This window comes from Kogia breviceps, chromosome 8, assembly GCF_026419965.1.
Source record: "Kogia breviceps isolate mKogBre1 chromosome 8, mKogBre1 haplotype 1, whole genome shotgun sequence".
Classification (NCBI taxonomy): Eukaryota; Metazoa; Chordata; class Mammalia; order Artiodactyla; family Physeteridae; genus Kogia; species Kogia breviceps.
Window position 1 is genome coordinate 108,342,411 of NC_081317.1, and position 21,179 is coordinate 108,363,589.

At 39.5% G+C, this 21,179-nt stretch overlaps 1 protein-coding gene across 1 annotated transcript in view; it reads left to right on the top strand.

Moving 5' to 3' along the window:
* Positions 1-21,179, top strand: part of ELP3 (elongator acetyltransferase complex subunit 3) — a 101,535-nt gene that overhangs the window by 70,929 nt on the left and 9,427 nt on the right. The window contains exons 13-14 of the mRNA XM_059071343.2: positions 456-683; positions 1,615-1,696. Coding sequence (XP_058927326.1) covers positions 456-683; positions 1,615-1,696 — 310 coding nt within the window. The remainder of the gene's footprint in view (positions 1-455; positions 684-1,614; positions 1,697-21,179) is intronic.

The following is a 21,179-nucleotide window of genomic DNA, read 5'->3' on the forward strand; positions in this document are numbered from 1 at the left end:
ACCAATAACACATTTTTTCCCCTAAAAGCAGGCTTTAGTGGAGGAGGTAAGGACTAGAAAAGAAAACCACTGAGTACCTGACAGTTCTGGGGCCTCAGGGCGCTCCCAAGAGCTGCACATGTGACATAATGTATAATTTTACCTTAGAGACTCTTCATGGACGATCATGGAAGCATTTACTGACCCAAAGTCTATAAGAATCACGAGGTTAATGAGGTTCAGATATTTATGAAACTGTAAAACTGGTTTCCTTTTTTATAGTCCATGAACAAGTCATGAACTCTCGTTTAATCAGTGCTATTGAGAGGAGACAAGTAAAAAGAAACATAATTTGTGGTTATTTATTCTTTATCCCTAATCATGGATATTAGTCTAAATAAACATATATAATTATAGAAACACACTGTGTTCTCTAATTTTAAAAAAAAGGTTTTGCGTGGCTTTTTATGAAACAGGTTGAATTGGTAAGAAGAGATTATGTTGCAAATGGTGGCTGGGAGACGTTCTTATCCTATGAAGACCCCGATCAAGACATTTTGATTGGCCTCCTGAGATTACGGAAGTGCTCAGAGGAGACATTCCGTTTCGAATTGGTCGGGGGTGTGTCCATAGTCCGAGAGCTGCATGTGTATGGAAGTGTCGTCCCCGTCAGCAGTCGGGATCCCACTAAATTTCAGCATCAGGTATCCTGTATTCCATTTCTGTTTGACTATGATTAAGAAATTGCTCAAAGGAGGAAAAGAGAAAAAGAATGGGGCGAGGGTGGGAGCGGAGGAGAAGGAGAGGGGAAATTCGGGAAGTGTAGGAACAGAGGAACCAGTATAATACTAGAGTTGTTCAGAGATGTTTTCTCTTTAAATTGCTCCCCTTTGGGTGTGAGGGAGGGGGAGGGAGAGACAAATTGAGACTCAGTCAAGTGGAATATAATGATAGACTGAACCATATGAAATTGCTATTTTTGAAAGTCTGAAATGGTCTAATACTGGCAATTTCGTATGATTCAGCTATTTTGGGATCAAAGGAGATGATAATTTGAAAGAAAGCACTTAATGAAACGTTAAAGCACTTCGTAAAGACAAGCAAGCTATGTGATATATATAGTGGAACACTGTTCCACTCCCCCAAACAACCTAAATAAATAACTCACTTTTTAAAATTTCAGAATAGGTTAAAACTGCTAATGGTGGATGTAGCATAAACCCCCATATTGGTAATTTAAGAATATTACCTGGTTTCAAAAAGCTTTTTAGAAATTGAAGAGGTGACTAATAATACAAGGGTAGATGCCCCAGACTTTCATCACCTGGAGATTGCCTAGAACTTGTTTAAAAAGAGACAGGTCGAGAGGCAGTTACCCCCTTGCTGTGACTAGATTACATCATCCACAGAATACCTTTTGATGGCTTTTGTTGCAGAGCTATTCCTAGTCTGCTACAGTGTGCTTTTGGTATAATTGAATAGTGAAACTTTTCCTTATACCCGTAAATGGTTTTTTTGTCACTCTTATTTTAAAAGAGTTTAGCAGCTACGAAATACTACCCTTCTTGTTTTATGGACCCCTCTTAATGACTTCTTCCCTTCTTAATTCCCTAACCCCTCCATTGCCTCTTACAGGGATTTGGCATGCTACTGATGGAGGAAGCAGAAAGAATAGCTAGAGAAGAACATGGATCTGGGAAAATAGCTGTTATATCAGGTAACTGGGGGAGGGCAAAGTTCCTGATTCGTTCACATTTTTAACTTGGTACCACAATGAAAAGTACCTTAGGCCTCTCTTGCCCCCATGTATGATTATTATGTTCAAAATTGGGCAGAGCCAAATAGGGAAAGACTGGTGGCTCAAGCACAAAGAAAATTCCTGTAAGCAGTTTGGCGGAATAGAGCTTGCAGAAGCTCTCCATCTCTTGAGTGGCTAGGCCAATAATCTGTATCCTGTCTTCCTCGTGCTCTGTCACACTGGTCTCTTGTGCTTTGTGCCCAGTTACTCTGTCTGGGAAAAATGAAATTTGATGGTATGGATCTAAGAAAATCATAAATCAGTGTGGAGATTTGTCAGTATCATTCTGGAAATTAAAATAGTATCTAGTTGCCAGTACAAGATGTTTAAAGGCAGAGTTCCTTGCTCCTTAAAAATTGTTTTCAGTGATTTGTTCCTGGGGAACAGATTTCCCCTGTTTGGAAGGTTTCCCCTTACCTTGCCTAAGACATAAGGTAAGTGGAGAAGTGGACATGTAAAGGAAGGCCTGCTGTAAGTGGAGCAAGAAATAACGCATACGCACCCTTTCACTCATACTCTAGAGTGTCATACATATCCTCACAAACTTTGCTATTCTCAATAAGAAGCTAACATGGTGAAAGCCATGATCAAGATTCAGGTTAGTTTCCCTCCAGCATTTGTTTTCCCATTAGACTATGGCATTATTAAATGCAAGTTGAAACGACACTTTTAAAAAAAAAAAATCAGTAAGTTGTTGCCAATCAATAAATCAATACCTTTGCCCAGATTTCAATGATTCCAAATACGGAAATGTAATGACCCAGGCTCACTTAATCGATTATTCAGTCTGGCTATGGTTTTTGGCACTATCCAGACAGATAATAAAGCATTTTTTAACATGGCTAGCTCTCTCTATGTTTCTGTGTTATCTTTAATATTTTTTATTGAAGTACAGTTGATTTACAATGTTGTACTAATTTCTGCTGTACAGCAAAGTGACTCAGTTATACACATATATATATTCTTTTTTATATTCTTTTCCATTATGGTTTATTCCAGGAGATTGGATATAGTTACCTGTGATATACAGTAGGACCTTGTTGTTTATCCATTCTGAATGTAACAGTTTGTATCTACTAACCCCAAACTCCCAACCCATCCCTCTCCCTCCCGCTCCCCCTCCCCACTTGGCAACCACAAGTCTGTTCTCTGTTTTTTCTGTGTTATCTTTAATCCCACCAAAGAAGTAGGAACTAAATCAGGTTCACCTAATTGGTGCCGATATTTGTAATAAAAAAATGTTTACTTCTCGATTGTTTGGGCTGTGGTTGACCAGAAGTCAGCCTTTCCTGGTACCAGGAAAGAGCCAGACCGACTCAGAACTCTTTGTACATGTGCACCCGTGGATTACCCAAAATTTCAGTAGCCTCTTTTGCCAGCTCACTGTCAGTGTTTTCAGTACAGTACTTCCCAAGTGTTAATGTGCTTGTGAATCATCTGGAGATCTTGTTAAAATGCAGATTCTGACTCATTAGGTCTGGGGTGGGGCCTGAAAGCCTAGATTTCTAACCAGCACCCAGTGATAACCTATACTGATTGTCTTCAGATCATACTTTGAGTAGCAAGGTTTTAGTATTCTCTTTCAAATCACTAAGGTAAAGATATTCTCTGTGACCCTGGCAGTGCCTGCATTCCCAAAGTCTGATATGCAATCAGGTGATTTTCTGGTATCTGTGGGAACTTGATCAGTTTTAAAACTGAAGGGCATCTGTATTCTTTTTTTAAAAAATTTTTTTTCTCTTTTTTGTCTGCGTTGGGTCTTTGTGGCTGCGTGTGGGCTTTCTCTAGTTGCAGTGATAGGAGCTACTCTGTTGCAGTGTGCGGGCTTCTCACTGCGGTGGCTTCTTTTGTCGCGGAGCCTGGGCTCTAGGCGCGAGGGCTTCAGTAGTTGTGGTGCACGGGCTCAGTAGTTGTGGCTCATGGGCTCTAGAGCGCAGGCTCAGTAGTTGTGGTGCACGGGCTTAGTTGCTCTGTGGCATGTGGGATCTTCCTGGACCAGCGCTCGAACCCATGTCCCCTGCATTGGCAGGCGGATTCTTAACCACGGTGCCACCAGGGAAGTCCCAGGGCATCTGTATTCTTTCACTTCTCCATTATATTTAATTTGCCTTCATGATGTCTATCTCTTTTTAGAAATGTCACATGCAGAGAGGGGCCTCTGACTTGCCCGAGGTCACATTCAGTTGCCTGTAAGAGCCTCAGTTTCTGCTTTTTGAGCAGTGTCTTTCTAGGTGGAAATCAGCATCTGTCCTCTTTCTAGCTTTTTGTTATACTCTGAATAAGAGCTCAATTTCAGATCATCTGCTTGTAGAACTTTTAAAATCACAAGAAGAGACTTGCTAAAAATAACAGGGAAGAACCTTTCTGCTTATTAGTTGTCACAGTAAGACTACCCGGTTTCTGTACAGGGGTTTCTCTTAGCCAGAGGGTTTCTACAGGAGCAGCCCTGGAGTGCATTCTTGGCGCTCAAGGGAGTTCTGTGTTACTTCCTGTCTCTCTGGTCTGTGAGCCTCCCCACCACTGGTCTCTGCTGGGGAAAGCAGCTAGGGCCTTGACCTGCTGTTTGACTGACGATCTGATCACTCTTCGAATGAAAACACCAAGAACATTTACTCTGTGTGTGATGCATTTTATTTCTCTAATTTAATAATATATTACTGTTCTATTTAAGTTTCTGAATCAGACATCTGAGGTGTCCATTATTCAGAACTTCAAAGAGGGCAGATTTAAAGTGTTTTTTTTATCATAATGTGTTTTTTGGTTGTTTTTTTTCTTCCATATTTGTTCAGTTGACTTTGGTCTTTCTGATTTAAGTACAATGCTGTGTGTGTGTGTGTAATTGGTTTTTGTAAAAAGTGAATTTTTCTCCATAGGTTGATCCTTAGAATGCAAATCTCCTTGTGATAGCACTGGTGCTTGTGTGCTGCATTTATCCACAAGATTTCATTAGATGTGGTGTGTAAGAAGAGACACTTGGATGGGGGTGTTAGGATTCTATTGCTGCATTGACGGTAGCTCTCCTTGTGATCTTGAATAATGTTGCGTGACCTCCATGGACCTTTATTTCTTTACTAAAAATAAGTGGGTTAGGTTATCTTTTACAGTTCTAACAGTCTAGAATTCTGCCCCTTAATATCTTCATTTCTTTTAGTTCTCAACAAGACCAACTGTGTTGTACTGATTACATATGAAGTAGATTCTTTTCTAAAACCATATTAAGAGACCCTTTAATTTCATTAGTAGTTGATCTCAGTCTCATTTAGTTTGGGGTATTTGATGATAAAGTTTCCTGTATGTAGCTAATCCTAGCCATGATTTGTGGAGGCATGTCCATTTCGTTCCCAAGTAGTGATATTTTATGACCTGTGTCCTACTTTTTATTCCCTGACCTTGTCCTTGATTTGTAAATCCATCTTTGTTCTGGTCTGTAGGCTTTTGCATAACTCATACACGGTAGTGGCCTAGGTATTCTGTCCTGGCATAACTAGTAGCTTGAGTAAAGGGAGAGACAGATCATTTATCGTTCTGGTTTCTGTGACTGTAAGAGGAATGCATTTATGTAGAATTTTTTTTTAAATTACATCCTGATTCATTGTGACTTCCCTTCATCTTGCCAGCAGACTTGCTCTGTTTCCTTGGAGTTATTATCTTTGATTCTGCCTCTAGACAATATTATTAACTACACAGTAGATGTGATTTGAATCACTCGTCAGAAAGACTCCATACAGTCTAGTTTTCCATATTGAAACCAAATTGTTTTTACCTGTTACCTCAAGATACTTTGTTAATAAAAGGTACATACTGTATATTTTATAGCTGATTTATCTTTTTTAAAAGACTAACTTTATAGCTACATGAGAAAACTGAAAACTTGTTTATCAGAGTCCAATGAAGCACTTTCTCAGAGTGACTTTTAAGGTTATTCATTCTGCTTAAGTATATAAAATTGTCTTAGTAAGTAAACAGTGTGTTTTAAAATTAACCATCAACTCTAAATGTGAAAATTAAACAGAGCAAAAATGAAATGGCTGACTTCATCGACATCAGCATCACTATGTGTATTGAGTATCTCCTGGGGGGGGGGGGGGACATGGGCAGAGAGGGCAGAGAGAGGAAGGAGGAGGTGCCAGCCTGCCTTTGCGGGATGTTGACGTGGGGCCAGAGCAGCTCGCTCAGTCTTCACCCTGCGGACCGTCCTTAACTGCAGAGGAAGACAGATTTTTCCCTACTTAGACTATTTCTCAACTCAGGATCAGTTGCTTCAGCGTAAGAACATCATCTTTTCCTACATATAAAAATGGGTAAATCAGTAGTATGAGAACAACCAGCTTATAATGTGTAGGCAGGAAATAACAGTTAATTGCTGCTAAATAGCTAAGCAGTTAATTAATCTAAGCAGTTAATTAAGTTAATACTTAAGTCCAAGTACTTTAGTATCTTTCATCAACTTACTCATGTCGCTTCGATCAGCACACATCTGTTTAAGATTAACAAATCGTATCTACTCAAAAGCCATGATGTTTATCTACTTGGATGATCAGCATTCTTTCCTTTAAAAATGTTAAGATGGAGCAGTTTTTTCTCTTCCCTCTCGTGTGGTGTAAAGTGCCAAGATTACACTGTAGAACTGAACCATAACATTTGAAATGCCATCACTAATAATCACCATGGAAACTGGAGATCTCTGATGTCACACCACCCATACGATTTCTCAAAGGGCAAATATAACTGTCGATAGCCACTATTTAAAGAGCCACTTAATACCCCCAACAAAATGATTTTTTTTCCTTTAGGCAGTTTTGGCTAGGCATCACATCCAATCATGTTCCTGTTTGTGTTTGCCACGCTAATTGCCGTGCATCAAGATGAACAGCTATTCCCCAAGCTCCGCCACTACCTCCGTCATAAGCAGTACCCTATTTGTGTTCTTTCAAGTAGAAAATTAACATGGCCATTGGCCAAGAAGTGTACCAGGCTGACGGATCAAACAGTGATGATGAGAAACGAGGAAAATGTCTGAGTGTTTGATGACAGAAATCACTGAAGTCAGAGTCTGATAGCCATTTTGTTTAAACCTATTAAAAAGGCAAAGAAGAGGGGAGAAGACAAGAGCTTAAATACAGGATGAGCAAACGAGTCACCGTGGGCTGACATCGTTCTAGATCGTGATGCTCAGAGTTGTATGACTCTAAAGCCACATGTACAATCCCCACTAGTGAAAAAAATCAATGTGCCTGAGACGTATAGCATCTGATATGGCTTCCTGGGACTGAAATTAATGGTCTTGTGCCCCAGAGCCACTGATTAATCAAATGATATGTGGGCAGAAAGTAACAGTCGTTTTGTTTCGGTGAACTACGAATGACTGAGATTACTTACTGGGCCCCAGAAACTTGGCCTGTATTCCAGGCTGTAACACATCTTCCTCCTTTTGAGGTGAAGGTAGTTTTATTCTTTGCATTATAATCTAGTTGGAAAAAAAAAAGGGGGGGGTACATTTGTAACTAGATCTGTCTGGTAATGGACTTGTAATCATCACCAAAATGTCTAGAAAAGCTTTTCCTTATTTTGGTTTACCTATTTGCTAATGGACACAGGAAGCCTGCCAAATGCAAACCAGTTTGTGCTGCGTGTGTTAATATAGGGCTTCTCAGAAAGGAAGGGAAAAGGCTGTTTGCTCTTTTATAGCTTCTGTTTCATCCCTTTACATAATTTATCTTTTCATAAATTATCCCCTAACTATTCCCTAGTTAAATGCACATTATTTGGGTTCTGAATATTCCTCTGTTCCTTTCATTTTGATATTCTAACTGTGATCATACATATTTCTTTTTTGGTGCATGTTCCAGTGGGGTTTTGTTGTGGTGGTGAAGAATATCTTTCTTTTCAGGAACAATAGGTACAACATAAAATATTGCTTTACAACAAGAACTTTATTAATTTCATCATCTTTATTAATCAGACTAGCACTGATGACATAGAATACTACTTAGCTTGGTATCAAATTAGCTAAATGTGTGCTAAGTGGTGTCTGTATTGCTGTGGAGGCATTGATACACAGCTCACTTCAGGACTCTTTATTCCCTGACTTGATGTTTATTCATTTATCGATGAATCAGGTACCGGTTATATAGTACATTGCATATCAAGTGCATTGGAGCCACCTCTCACTTGGTGTCACATGGCTATATTAATTAATGCATGTTTTTCAAATATTTCCAAATAGGCCATTAGTTTCCACTGTTTGGATCTTGTGGGCAAGTGAATTTTTGGTGAGCTTTCCTAGGCAGAAGCTAGTGATACCAGTGGATATGCTGACACTGGAGGAACAGGATTTGGATTTGGCAAGTGCTGTTGCCCTTCCCGTGTCCATGCTGTCAAGTCTTCCTGTGTCTCCGAAACGTGCGGGTTGAAGTCTCGGAGGATAGCCTTGCTGATTTGGTTGACACACTTCCGTTTGTAGACTTTTTCTCCCCATTCTTGTTCCTTTTCGTTTGTGGGTATTGGGGATGATAGCTGCGTACTTCTGCTTGGGTAGAGGAATAGTGTTATATTATGTGGTTCCCAATAATATGCCCGAGAGGTCTGGGAGCTTTAATATAAAGGACCACCTTTATTGTAATATTACATGCTTCACAGGCTTTTTTCTGAGCAAGGACTCCTTTTCCAAAGTGGTCTAGCCTGCACTGCTCACCATCTGCTGTCTGTCACAAAGGCTCTTTTATAGTTTGTTGCAGTGTTAACTCCTTACCAGTGTAACATTCGTGTGATTAGTACTGTGCTTTTCTCTAAATGTTTGACATTGCTATAACCCATTCAATTTGATAAAGCTTTTCTCTTTTAGATCTATTAGAGGCAGGGCTTTGGCAGATTCTTCCCGTTTGGGTGAGCAGGTAACTAAATAATGCTGGAAAATACTGATGCTCCCCTTTTTTTAGCAACAACCAAGATACTGATATCATAGAGCCTTTTTAGTTTGGGCATTTCTAATTCCAGCAGGACATACACAGGGGACTTCTTTGGTCAGTCTGGCTTAAACTGTTGACTCTAACCAACGGCTCACATTTTCAAGACATTAAGTGGTGGACTTAGGTTTTAGATTGTCGCCACAGGGCAGTGTTTCCTTATGCACCTCATCCTGTGCCTCCCAGTGCATCCAGCTGTTCAGTTTGTCCACCATTTGTGAATGACTCACTGATGTCTAGTATACCAGTCAGAAGCCCCAGATCTATAACCCTGTGTGCTCTGTTACTGCTTACTGCAAATCCTACTAATTAGTGGTGGAACGCACCACCCCAAAATTTAGTGGCTTCAAACAACCATTTTCTTTGCTCAGTGATTCTCTAGGTCAGACACTCAGCAGGGCATGGAGAAAATGGCTCATCCCTGTTCCGTGATGTCTAGGGCCTCGGCTGGAGCGGTTGAATGGCTGGCGGCTGCTGGAGTGGCTGGCCTAGAGTCCGTCTTCTAGCTGGTGGCGGGTGCTTAGCTGAGACTGTCCACACGAGCACCTTGCTGTGTCTCCACGTGCCTTGAGCTTCTCCTAGCGTGAAGGCCGGCCTCTGAGAGGAGGGAGGAAAGGCCTCGGCTTAGAAGCTGCAGGACATCTTATATGCGTCATTTATCGCTGTGTAATTTTTAAAAAGCCACAAAACGTAGTGGCTGAAAACAACAAGCAGTTATCTCATGGTCTCTGTAGGTAAGGAATCCAGAAGGGACCTAGCTGGGTGCCTCTGGCTCAGAGCATCTCATAAAGCTGCATTTACAGCGTCAGCCGGGACTGTAATCATTTCAAGATTCAATTGGGATGGAAGGGTCCCTTCCAAGTTCACTGTGTGGTTTTTGGCAGGCTTCAGTTTCTCACGGGCCATTGTTCTCAGGGCCACCGTTCCTCCCCGTGCCATGTGGGCCTCTCCATGGGGCTGCTCATCACGTGGCAGCCTGCTTCCCTCAGCAGACTGATCACAGAGACAGAGTCCCCTTGACGTGGAAGCCTAGTCTTCGTAACCTGGTCTCAGAAGAGAGCCGACGAGTCTAACGCCACCTTCAAGGGAAAGGGAGTACACATGACTATGAATACCGGGAGACAGTGAACTTTGAGGGTCATTTTAGAGACTGCCTGGCACGATGTGACTTCTGCCCCATTTTTTTTGGTTAAGGAAGACATTGGGCCAGCCCAGATTTAAAGGGAAAGGAAAAAATCCCACTTCTGAGAGAGAGGCTCTGGTAGTGACCGTCTTTGGATACTAAGTGAGCAAATACACTTTCATTAACTTGTGATTAATAGGCATCCAGCCCCTTTCTACAGGACTCCTCATGTAGCCTTCTCCCAGGATGGACTGTCTTTGGGCATACCTAGCGTCAGGGGTTCTTGTCCTCATCCTGATGTCAGTATTCTCATGCAGCCATCATGCAGCACAGGCACCCTGACACTGTCTTAAGCGGAGTTTGCCAGGCCGCACAAGAAGCACCTGCATCTGACCTTCGTCTGCCCTCTCTTCCACGAGGACATTCCTCCGTTTCCCCTTACAGGCCTGTCTAAATGTCTCACGCTTTAGGTCTAAGATGTTGCCCATTTATGTCTTCCTTCTAGGCTATGGAATATAGAAGACCATCTTAGGCAAGGGTACATGCTTTCCCTAGGGAGATCTGACCCTAATCAACGTTCCTTCCTCTCCATAGATACCGAAGATAGTTAATGCACCGTAAAGACTTCTCCCCCCCATTTGGGGAAGCAGTAAATTGTATATAACATAAAATTTGCCATTATAACCATTTTTAAGTATACAGTTCAGTGACATTAGTTACATTCACAATGTTGTGCAACCATCACCACCATTTCCAAAACATTTTCATCACCCCAAACAGAAACTGTACTCACTAAGCAGTAATTCCCAATTTCACCATCTCCCAAGCCCCTGGTAACTTCTAATCTACTTTCTGACTTTGTGAAATGGAATCATACAATATGTGTCCTTTTGTGTCTGGCTTATTTCACTTAGCATAATGTCTTGAAGGTTCATCCATGCTTTACACACACACACACTCTTGGGTTGTTTCCATCTTTTGGCTATTGTGAATAATGTTGCTATCACATTGGTATACAAATATCTATTTGAGTCTCTGCTTTCAGTTCCTTTGTGTCTGTACCCAGAAGTGGAGTTGCTGGATCAGTGGTCACTCCATTTAACTTTTTGAGGAGTCACCAAATTGTTTTCTACAGCTGCTGCATCATTTTATTTTCCCATCAATAGTGCACAAGGGGTGCAATTTCTCTACATCCTTGCCTGCACTTGTTATTTTCCTTTTTTAAAAAAAAATTTTTTTATTTTATAGCCATCCTAATGGTGTGAAGTGATGTTTTATTGGGGTTTTGGCTTACATTTCCTTAATGACTAAAATGATGTTGAACATCTTTTTGTGTGCTTATTTGTCATCTGTGACTTTTAAAAAATGTCTATTCAAGTCCTTTGCTCATTTTTTAATTGTGTTGTTTGTCTTTTTGTTGTTGAGTTGTAGGAATTTTTAATATCCTCTGGCTACAAGACTCTTAAATGATCTGTGATTTGCAAATATTTTCTCCCATATATATTCATAAAGATAGTGGTCTGTAATTTTCTTTGTAGTGTCTTTGTCTGGCTTTGGTATCAAGGTATTGCTAGCCTCATAGGATGAGTTAGGAAGTGTCCCTCTTCAGTTTTTTGGATGTGTTTGAGAAGGATTGGTGTTAATTCTCTAAACATTTGGTAGAAATCACCAGTAAAGCCATCTGGTCCAGAGTTTTACTTTGATGGGAGGTTTTTTATTATTGAATCAATCTCTTTACTTGTTACAGGACTATATAGACTTCCGGTTTCTTCTTTTTTTTTTTTTTTTTTAACACTTCATCTCATGATTTTTTTTTTAACACCTTTATTGGAGTATAATTGCTTTACAATGGTGTGTTAGTTTCTGCTTTATAACAAAGTGAATCAGTTACACATATACACATGTTCCCATATCTCTTCCCTCTTGCGTCTCCCTCCCTCCCATCCTCCCTATCCCACCCCTCTAGGTGGTCACAAAGCACCGAGCTGATCTCCCTGTGCTATGCGGCTGCTTCCCACTAGCTATCTATTCTACTTTTGGTAGTGTGTATATGTCCATGCCACTCTCTCACTTTGTCACAGCCTACCCTTCCCCCTCCCCACGTCCTCCCTGTTTCTTCTTGAGTCAGTTTTCGTAGTTTATGTTTCTAGGAGTTTGTCCATTTCAACTAGGTTATCCGATGTGTTGGTGTACATACATATTCATATTGTTATTCATATTCTCTTATAATTCTTTTTATTACTGTAAAGTCAGTAGTAATGTTTCCTCTTTCATTTCTAATTTTAGTGATTTGAGTCTTTTTTTTCTTTGTACTTTTTCATACTTTGTATGATTTCAGTCTTTTAAAATTTATTAAGACTTGTTTTATGGCCTGATATATGAACTAACCTGGAGAATGCTACGTGTCCACTGTGGAAAATGTGTATTCTGCTGCTGTTGGGTGATGTGTTCTGCTAGGTCTGATTGGTTTAAAGTGTTGTTCAAGTCCTCCATTATTGAAAATGTGTATGGTAGTCTTCAGCTCTTGTAGAACTATCTATTTCTCTCTTCAGTTCTATCCATTTTTGTTTCATATATTTTGGGGCTCTGTCATTTGATGTATATACATTTATAATTTTTAAACCTTGATGAACCTTCTATCAATTTGCAACGTCCCTCTTTGTCTCTTATAAACTTTTTTTTTTCTTCTTCTTCTTTTTTTGGCTGTATGCGGGCCTCTCACTGTTGTGGCCTCTCCCGTTGCGGAGCACAGGCTCCGGACGCGCAGGCGCAGCGGCCGTGGCTCACGGGCCCAGCCGCTCTGCGGCATGTGGGATCCTCCCAGACCGGGGCACGAACCCATGTCCCCTGCATCGTCAGGCGGACCCTCAACCACTGCACCACCAGGGAAGCCCTATAAACTTTTTTTTTTTATTTAAAATGTGTTTCATTTGATACTAAATCCACCCCAGCTCTCTTTTGGTTATGAGTTATTTTCTTAGTGATTACCTTAGGGATTGCATTTAACATCATAAATTTGTAACATCCTAGTTTGGGTAATACCATTTTAGTTTGAGTAATATGCAAATACTCTGCTCCTATACATCTCTGTCTCTCATTTACATTGTTATTGTCGCAGATTACATCTTTATACCTGTCTGACCTTTGACATAAATTTATAATTATTTTATGAATTTGCCTTTTAAATTATATAGGGAAAAAAGAGGAGTTACAAACCAAAAGAACAGTAATATCAGCTTTTATATTTACCTATGTAGTTATCTTTACCAGTGTTTACTTATTTCTTCACATGACTGAGTTACTGCCTAATGTCCTTTTATTTCATCCTGAAGGATTCTTGTAGGTTAGGTTTAGTGATAACAGATTTCCTTAGCTCTGGTTTATCTGGAAATGTCTCAATTTATCCTTTATCCTTGAAAAATACTTTTGCCAGATAAAGAATTTTTGGTTGAAAGTTTTTTCTTTCTTTCAGCACTTTAAATGTGTTACCCCACTTCCTTTCTGACCTACATGGTTTCTGATATCAGCTCTTAATCTTATTGAGGATCCCTTGTATGTGACGAGTCACTTCTCTCTTGCTGCTTTCAAGATTCTGTCTTTGGCTTTCAACAGTTTGACTGGGGACTTCCCTGGTGGGCCAGTGGTTAAGACTCTGCTTTCACTACAGAGGGCCAGGTGCTATCCCTGGTCAGGGAACTAAGATCCCACATGCCACTTGGCACAGCCAAAAATAATTTTTTTTTTTTTTTACTATAAAGTTCCTCGGTGTGGACCTCTTTGAGTTTATCCTGCTTGGAACTTGTTGAACTTCCTAGGAGTGTAGATTCATGTCTTTCATCAAATTTGGGAAGTTTTGGGCCATTATTTATTTTTTCTACCCTATCTCATCTCCCTCTGAGAGTCTTATGATGTGGTGTTAGTATGCTTGATGGTGGTGGTGTAACACAGGTCCCTTATTTTAGCTATTGTACTTTTCAGCTCCATTATTTCTGTTTGGTTCCTTTTTATAATTTCTCTTTATTGGGTTCCCCCCTTTGTTCATACAGTGTTCTCATTTCCTTTAATCCTTTTTATTTTTTTAATTGAAATAGATTTGACATATAACTAATTTTAAGATGTAGAACATGTTGATTTGTTACATTTATATAATGCAGTATCATTGCCGTTGTAGTGTTATACCTCTAAGACATCACATGATTATCATTTCTTTTTTGTGTTGAGAATAATAAAGATCCAGTCTCTTAGCAGATTTGATGTTTATAATGCAGTACTATTGTCTGTAATCATTATATTGTGTATTAGATCACCAGGATTTATTTATCTACAGGTGTCAAGTTTGTACCCTTAAACGGCATCTCTCCTATTTCCCTACCCCGCAGCCACCGGTAGCCACCATTCTATGCTCTCTTTTTACAAGTTTGGCTTTTTCAGATTGCACAAATAGTATACAGTATTTGTCTCTCTCTATCTGACTTCTATCACTTGGCATAATGTCCTCAAGGTTCATCTATGTTGTTGCAAATGGTATGGAAATGAATTTCCACCTTTCTTAGGGCTGAATTATATTTTCGTGTGTGTGTGTGAACAGTTTTTTATCCACTTATTCATTGACAGATACTTAGGTCGTTTCCATATCTTGGCTATTGTGTATAATGCTACAATAAACATGGGGGTGCAGATTTCTCTTCAATATCCTGTTTTTATTTCCTTTGGATATATACCCAAAAGTGGAATTTGCTGGATCTTATGGTAGTTCTAAATTTTTGAGGAACCTCTGTACTGTTTTCCATAGTGGAAAAAAACATTACCAACTTACATTCCAGCAGTGGTGTACCAGACTTTCCTTTTCTTCGTGTCCTCACCAGCACTTGTTATCTCTTGTCTTCTTGGTGATGGTCATTCTAACAGATGTGAGGTGCTATCACATTGTGGTTTTGACTTACATTTCCATGATGATTAGTGATGTTGAACACCTTTTCATGTACCTGTTGGCCATTTGAATGTCTTCTACGGCCAATAGGAAAAACGTCTATTTAGTTCCTCTGCCAATTTTTAAACCTTTTTTTTTTTTTTTTTTTTGGTACGCGGGCCTCGAGCACAGGCTCCGGACACGCAGGCTCAGCAGCCATGGCTCACGGGCCCAGCTGCTCGGCGGCATGTGGGACCTTCCCAGACCGGGACACGAACCCACATCCGCTGCATCGGCAGGCGGACCCTCAACCACTGTGCCACCAAGGAAACCCCCTCTGCCAATTTTTTTAATCAGATTTTTTTTATTGAGTTATATGAGTTTTTATATATTTTGGATATTAACTCCTTATCCAGTATATGGTTTGCAAATATAAATATTTTCTCCCATTCTGTAGGTTGCCTTTTTTTTTTTTTATACAGTGCAGAGGCTTTTTAGTTTGATGCAGTCCCACTTGTTGACTTCTGCTTTTGTTGTTTGTGCTCCTTTAGTTCTTTGACATGATTTCCTTTAGCTCCTTGAGCATAATTAAGACAGTTGACTTTGCCTAGTAATCACAGTGTCTAAGATTCCTCAGGCATAGTTTCTGTCAACTTCTCTTTTTCTTGTGAATGAGTCTTAGTTTCCTGTTTTTGGTATGCTTTGCAATTTTTTGTTTACAACTGCAAGTACTCAAGAATTATAAAAGTCAGATTCTCTCCCTCCTCGGGGATTGCTCTTGAGGGCTGCAGTCATCCACTTGTATTTTTTTCAAGCTATTTTGACAAAGTCAGTATTCTTTGTTGCATGTGCTCACTAAAATTTCTTGTTTCATTTTCTTTGCAATCAGCCTGCGACCTGACAGGGATTTCCTTAAATGTCTGGATCTTTTTTTAAAAGGTGGTAAGGGAATATATCTCTTCAAATCTTACAATAGATACGCTTACTGCCCACCCTGGCTCCAGCTAGCCACTCTGGGAGAGGGGGATGGTAGGTGGTTCACATCTGCTTCCCTCTTAGCAAAGGGCAGCGGCCTCTCCCTTCATTCAGGCACTCCCCTGGTTGCTGTAAGTGCCTTATCAGGTTCTGGTGTCCCCATGTAGTTGGCTTTGACTGTTGTTTCCAGCTTACTGGTTGTTTCAGTAGAGGGACTGATCTCTAGCGTTTTCTACTCTACCATTTTCCTTCTTAAAGTCTTTTTTTTTTTTATTTTAAAGACTATAAATAGAAAGGATCCCTCTTCTACCAGGTTACCGCTGACAGTCTTTAACTTCTACAGAAACACACTGATGATTTGAGACATGAAGTAGTGAAAATGATCTGTGACATAGCACACATTCTGCACTGGTGGGAATAGAGCCACTCATTTTTTAATTAGATGACTGTGGGCCCTCCTATGTGAGACTCCCTGTGAAGAATAAACCTAAGAGCTATAGGATAACCCTCCAGCATCTCCCTACTGTAAGTATCTCCCTACTGTAAGTTACCACAGTAGCTTCTATTTAGAGTCTCTATACGTGCTTTATAAGTTACTGCTTTTTTTCTTTGTTCATTTTTACTTTGTTATCTTGGTGTACCCATTTCAGAAGGAACAGGGGAAGCTTTAGGCTTCTGGGTAACTGGTTGAATCTCTTCTCCTGAGATATTCTCTGTATCTTCCAAGGTGATGCAGAATAAATGTACTAATGTGCTGTGTTAATGACTTGCAATAACCAACTACTTTGAAGAGCTAAGGTCATATGTGGGTAAACTTAAAGAGTTTCTTTTTAACAGAACAGGGAAAAAAATGCTCTTTCAAAGATTTAGGGTCCTTGAGTTAATTTGGCTTATTTTCAAACATTCAGAAGAAGAACCTTTCCCCAACTCTGATACCAGTGTGTATTGTTGAAGAGTGAAATATTGCCATCCTACTAAGAGATCAATGAGATGTAATAAAATCTCATTTCAGTAGCAAATGAATGAAACTAATGAATACATTTGCCTTGTATTAATGCTGCTAGTCATATATCAGGCACTCAGTAAATAGTTGATTAATTGAACCCAAAAGTAATTAAAACAGTTTTTTGAAGTTTTTATTTCACTGATTTTTTTTATTAAGTGATCATGACTTATCTCAATCTTTTGCATCTAATCAGAAAAATCAGAGATTTAAGTTTCAAAGGATAGATTTAGCATATTTTCTCTTTTTTCAAGTTCATCTTTAGGAATGTGATGTGGGCTCAATTTTAATTCAGTCCAACACATAACTAGCCATGAAGCACAGCCCTGTGTCCTAACAAAGGTCATGTCAAAGAACAGGAATGAACCTCCAGATTTCGAATTCATTTTCCTTCTTCAGACATGAAAATGTCTATTAGGCTAGAGTTTTTCTTTTCTTGAAGATTCCAGGAGGTAAAACTCATTAATTTCCAGGCGCCTAGTATATCCTCAATAAATACTTGATTAAATGATTTCTTCCGCTATTAAGTCACATTAGAAATTTCATGTTCTTTGTCCAGTTGGAATCACTAAACCCAAGTTTTCTAATTTGATTTTCCATATGCATGAAGAACTGATTTATTTCCCCATTTAAAGAAACATTCATGTAGTTGAAATAACTTAATCTTATCTTCTCTTTTTCATTTGTATTTTTTTTTTTCATTTTTAAAAGTTGGCAGTAAACTGTAGCAAATAGACAGCAAAGTTGATTAGATGTTAAAAAATGAATTGTTTAACCAGCTCCCAACTTAGGTCAGGAACATAACCAACATCCCTGTTGATCCCACCCCATTGTAATCCCCTCCCCTCTCCTTGCCTTCCTCCTTCCCCAGTAGCCTCTTTTTTCCTACTTTCTTCTGTGTGTTTCTTTATATTCCACTATCTAATTATGAATCATTTATAAATAGTTTAGTTTTGTTGTTTTTAATTTTAGATAAGTGGGATCATTTTGGTATATTGTTGTTGTTGTTCTGGCTACTTTGGTGCAACATTGTTTGTGAGATGAGGTCACATTGTGTGTGGCTGTGTCCATTCATTTTCATTGATAGGCTGGATTCCATTATTCAAATATCTCACAATTTATCTGTCTTACTCTTGCTGGATATTTAGGTAGTTTCCAGTTTGGCCTTATGAATATTCTTATTTGTGTATCTTAAGGCTCATAAACACAAGTTTGTGTGGAATATATACCTAGGGGTGGCATTGCTGGATTTCAGGGAATACATATGTTCAACTATAAGAGTCTGCAGAGTGGTTTTCCAAAGGGCTACCAGTTTTCACTCCCACCAGGAATGTATAAGAGTTTCAGTTGTTCAGTATGATGTGTATGCAGTGGTGTTTCTTTGTGGTTTTAATTTACATTCCCTGATGACTAATGAAGTTGACTACCTTTTCATATGTTTGTTGGCTATTTAGATGTCCTCTTTTCTGAAGTGTCTGTGTGTGAGATATATTTTTTCAAAAATCCACAAGACAGGGCTTCCCTGGTGGCGCAGTGGTTGGGAGTCTGCCTGCCGATGCGGGGGGCGTGGGTTTGTGCCCCAGTCCAGGAGGGTCCCGTGTGCTGCGGAGTGGCTGGGCCCGTGGGCCATGGCCACCGGGCCTGCGCATCCGGAGCCTGTGCTCCGCAACGGGAGAGGCCACAGCAGTGAGAGGCCTGCGTACCAAAAAGAAAAAAAAAAATCCACAAGACATTATTATTATTACTACTATAATTATTGTTATATACAGTCCATATTCATTTATATTTACTGGTATATTTATCACTTTCTTTGTTCTTCAATCTTTGCTGAATCTCTAAGGTAGTTTATTCATTTTCATTGATACATAGGATTCCCTGATGTAGATATAGCACAGTTTATCTGTTTTACTACTGATGAGAATTTATTTGGGTAATTTGCAAGTATTTTCTTTGTACCTAAAGAATTTATTTTAGTAATAATCTGCTGGTAGCAAATTATTCTAATTTTGATTGTATGAAATATCTTATTTTGCTTATTCTTTAAGTTTTCACTGAGTATAGAATTCTGGGTTTGCAGTTATTGTTTTTCAGCACGTTGAAGCTGTCTTTCCACTGTCTTCTGACTTTTAATGATGCAGTTAAGAAGTCAGATGTCTGTCTTTGAAGATATCCTCTGACTGCTTTTATGATTTTTTTAGTATCTTTATTTTTAGATTGTCTTTGTATTCTCTAGTTTTACTATGATTGTTTCTAGATATGCATTTCCTCTGCTTGAGCTTGCTTAGGTTTCCTTGGGTTTCTTTAATTGGTGTTTTTTTTTTTAGTTCCATGTAATTTTCAGTCTCTGACTCATATATTGATTTTATCCCATTCTCTTCCCCCTCATCCTAGGACTCCAGTTAAACATGTTAGACCTATTCATTGTATCCATTGTGTCTCATACCCTCTTTCCCCCACCCTTATTCTGTTTCTCCATGCCTCGTCGTTGATAGTTTCTTCTGACTTAACTTACACTTTACTGATTAAGTCTAATCTACCATTAAACTCATCCATTGATGCCTAAGTTGTTATTTTATCTTTCAATTCTCTGATTTCTGGCATCTTTTTCAACTCTGTTATATCATGTTTTATAGTTTCCTGTTGCTTCTAAACGTTTCTTAAATTCAGTATCCATCTCAATGTATGTAGTAAGCATAACTTTTCTACAATCTATGTCAAATAACGGCAGGGACTCCAGACTTGAAGTCTCTTATTTCTTATCATGTCGTCGTCTCAAGTGTGCCTCATTTTTATTATTTGCTGAGCATTATATGAGAGGATTTGCTTTCAGGAATACTTCAAGACCTAGATGATGGTTGCTCCCCCGCCTCCCTTGTAGCATAGCCCTTTGTGAAGGGGAGTGAGATTCAGGGTGTTGGCAGCTGGTTCTCTGCCTCTGGTGGCCATGTGACTCCTCCCATCCTACTTGTCTCTGGCCTGCCTTTATGGATCTGGCCAACCTTCCTGGGTTGGCATCCACTGAGGCAGAAAAGGCTCTACTTCCTTCTCAAAGCTCACGTTTTCTCCTTATTCTCTGCCTGATAATAACTGTTAGATCTTTGATATTTTTCTAGTGGAAGCATTTTTTAATTTTGTCTAAATTTTTTAATTGTCTTCAGCTGGAAAGTTGATCCTGGTCATTTAGTCTGCCATAATCAAGCCTGAAGTCACCTTTTCTGTAAGCTTAAATACTCCTGACTTGTCTCCTCCTCTAGGGTCTAGTTTCCATCATTGTTCCATCTTTGTTGCTTTTTTTTCCCCCCAAACTCTACATTGTATTTCTCTTCATTTTAAAAAGGGTGACCACATTTATCAAGTTGTTATTTAAAAGTATCCCCCTTCCCAATAGTTCTCACATTTGTAAGCCACATCTTTTAACACAGTTTTGTGTTGCCTGCCTATGTTATCAGAATCTTTTATGTAATTATTTTTTCTTACTGAGCTCTGTTAGTGAAATGGAAATAAGGTCACCATGTTTGTTTCATCTAGTGATTTATCAAACAAAGGACAGTGAGAAACTAGACACAGATAGAGGAGGTAATGTAATCGAGACAAGTCAAATGTCCTTTCTGTGCTTTAATAAAAAATGGATGTACTGTTATCAGAGCCAACAATATATTTAAAGCCAGAGTGGGGGAAGCAGGGTCTGGCATCACCCACAACACAGGCACCGTGGCTCCTTGGGAACACTCTGCGTGGTGTGGAGACAAGCTGGCCCTGAATTATGGTTCTTCTACTTCCCAGCCATGTGACCTTGAGTTATGACCCTTTCTGAAACTCTCATGCCTCCCAGGATAGTAATCTCAGTCTTGTTGGTGTGTGTTGAGCATCCAGCATGCGTGCCTGGCATGTATTTAAGGGCTCAGAAAAGAGTCGTCTTCCTCTAGCTTTGTACTTCACAATCGCTCAGTTATAAAGTTGTTGCTTCTTTTGTTTTGAGATGGAGTTAGTCAGAACCACAACCTAGGTTGAGTTGAGGCTCATTTCCTGCTCCTGACTTATTTTCTCTTTTAAAGGGAAAATGTGTTTATTTTCACCTTCTAAGCTTTACTCTGGTGTTGGATTTATCCCCTTAGAAAGAAAGGGCTGCAGTAAGGTGGAGAAGCAGTTTCGCAGCCAAATCAGGTACCACATTGACTAGTTTACTCCTTTTGCCTGCTTCCTTTAAATTTGTGTTAAAATAGATTGCATACTTTCTAATATAGAATCAGTAGAATTTAAATAAACAGCTAGGTTTTTTCCATTTTCATCTTTGATTCATCTTAAGGTTTTGTGATTTCCTCCCCCAGCCCCCCTCCGCCACACTTGTTTTTTGTTTTATGGCTGCTTTGGGTCCTCATTGCTGCGCTCAGGCTTTCTCTAGTTGCCGCGAGCGGGGGCTACTCTTC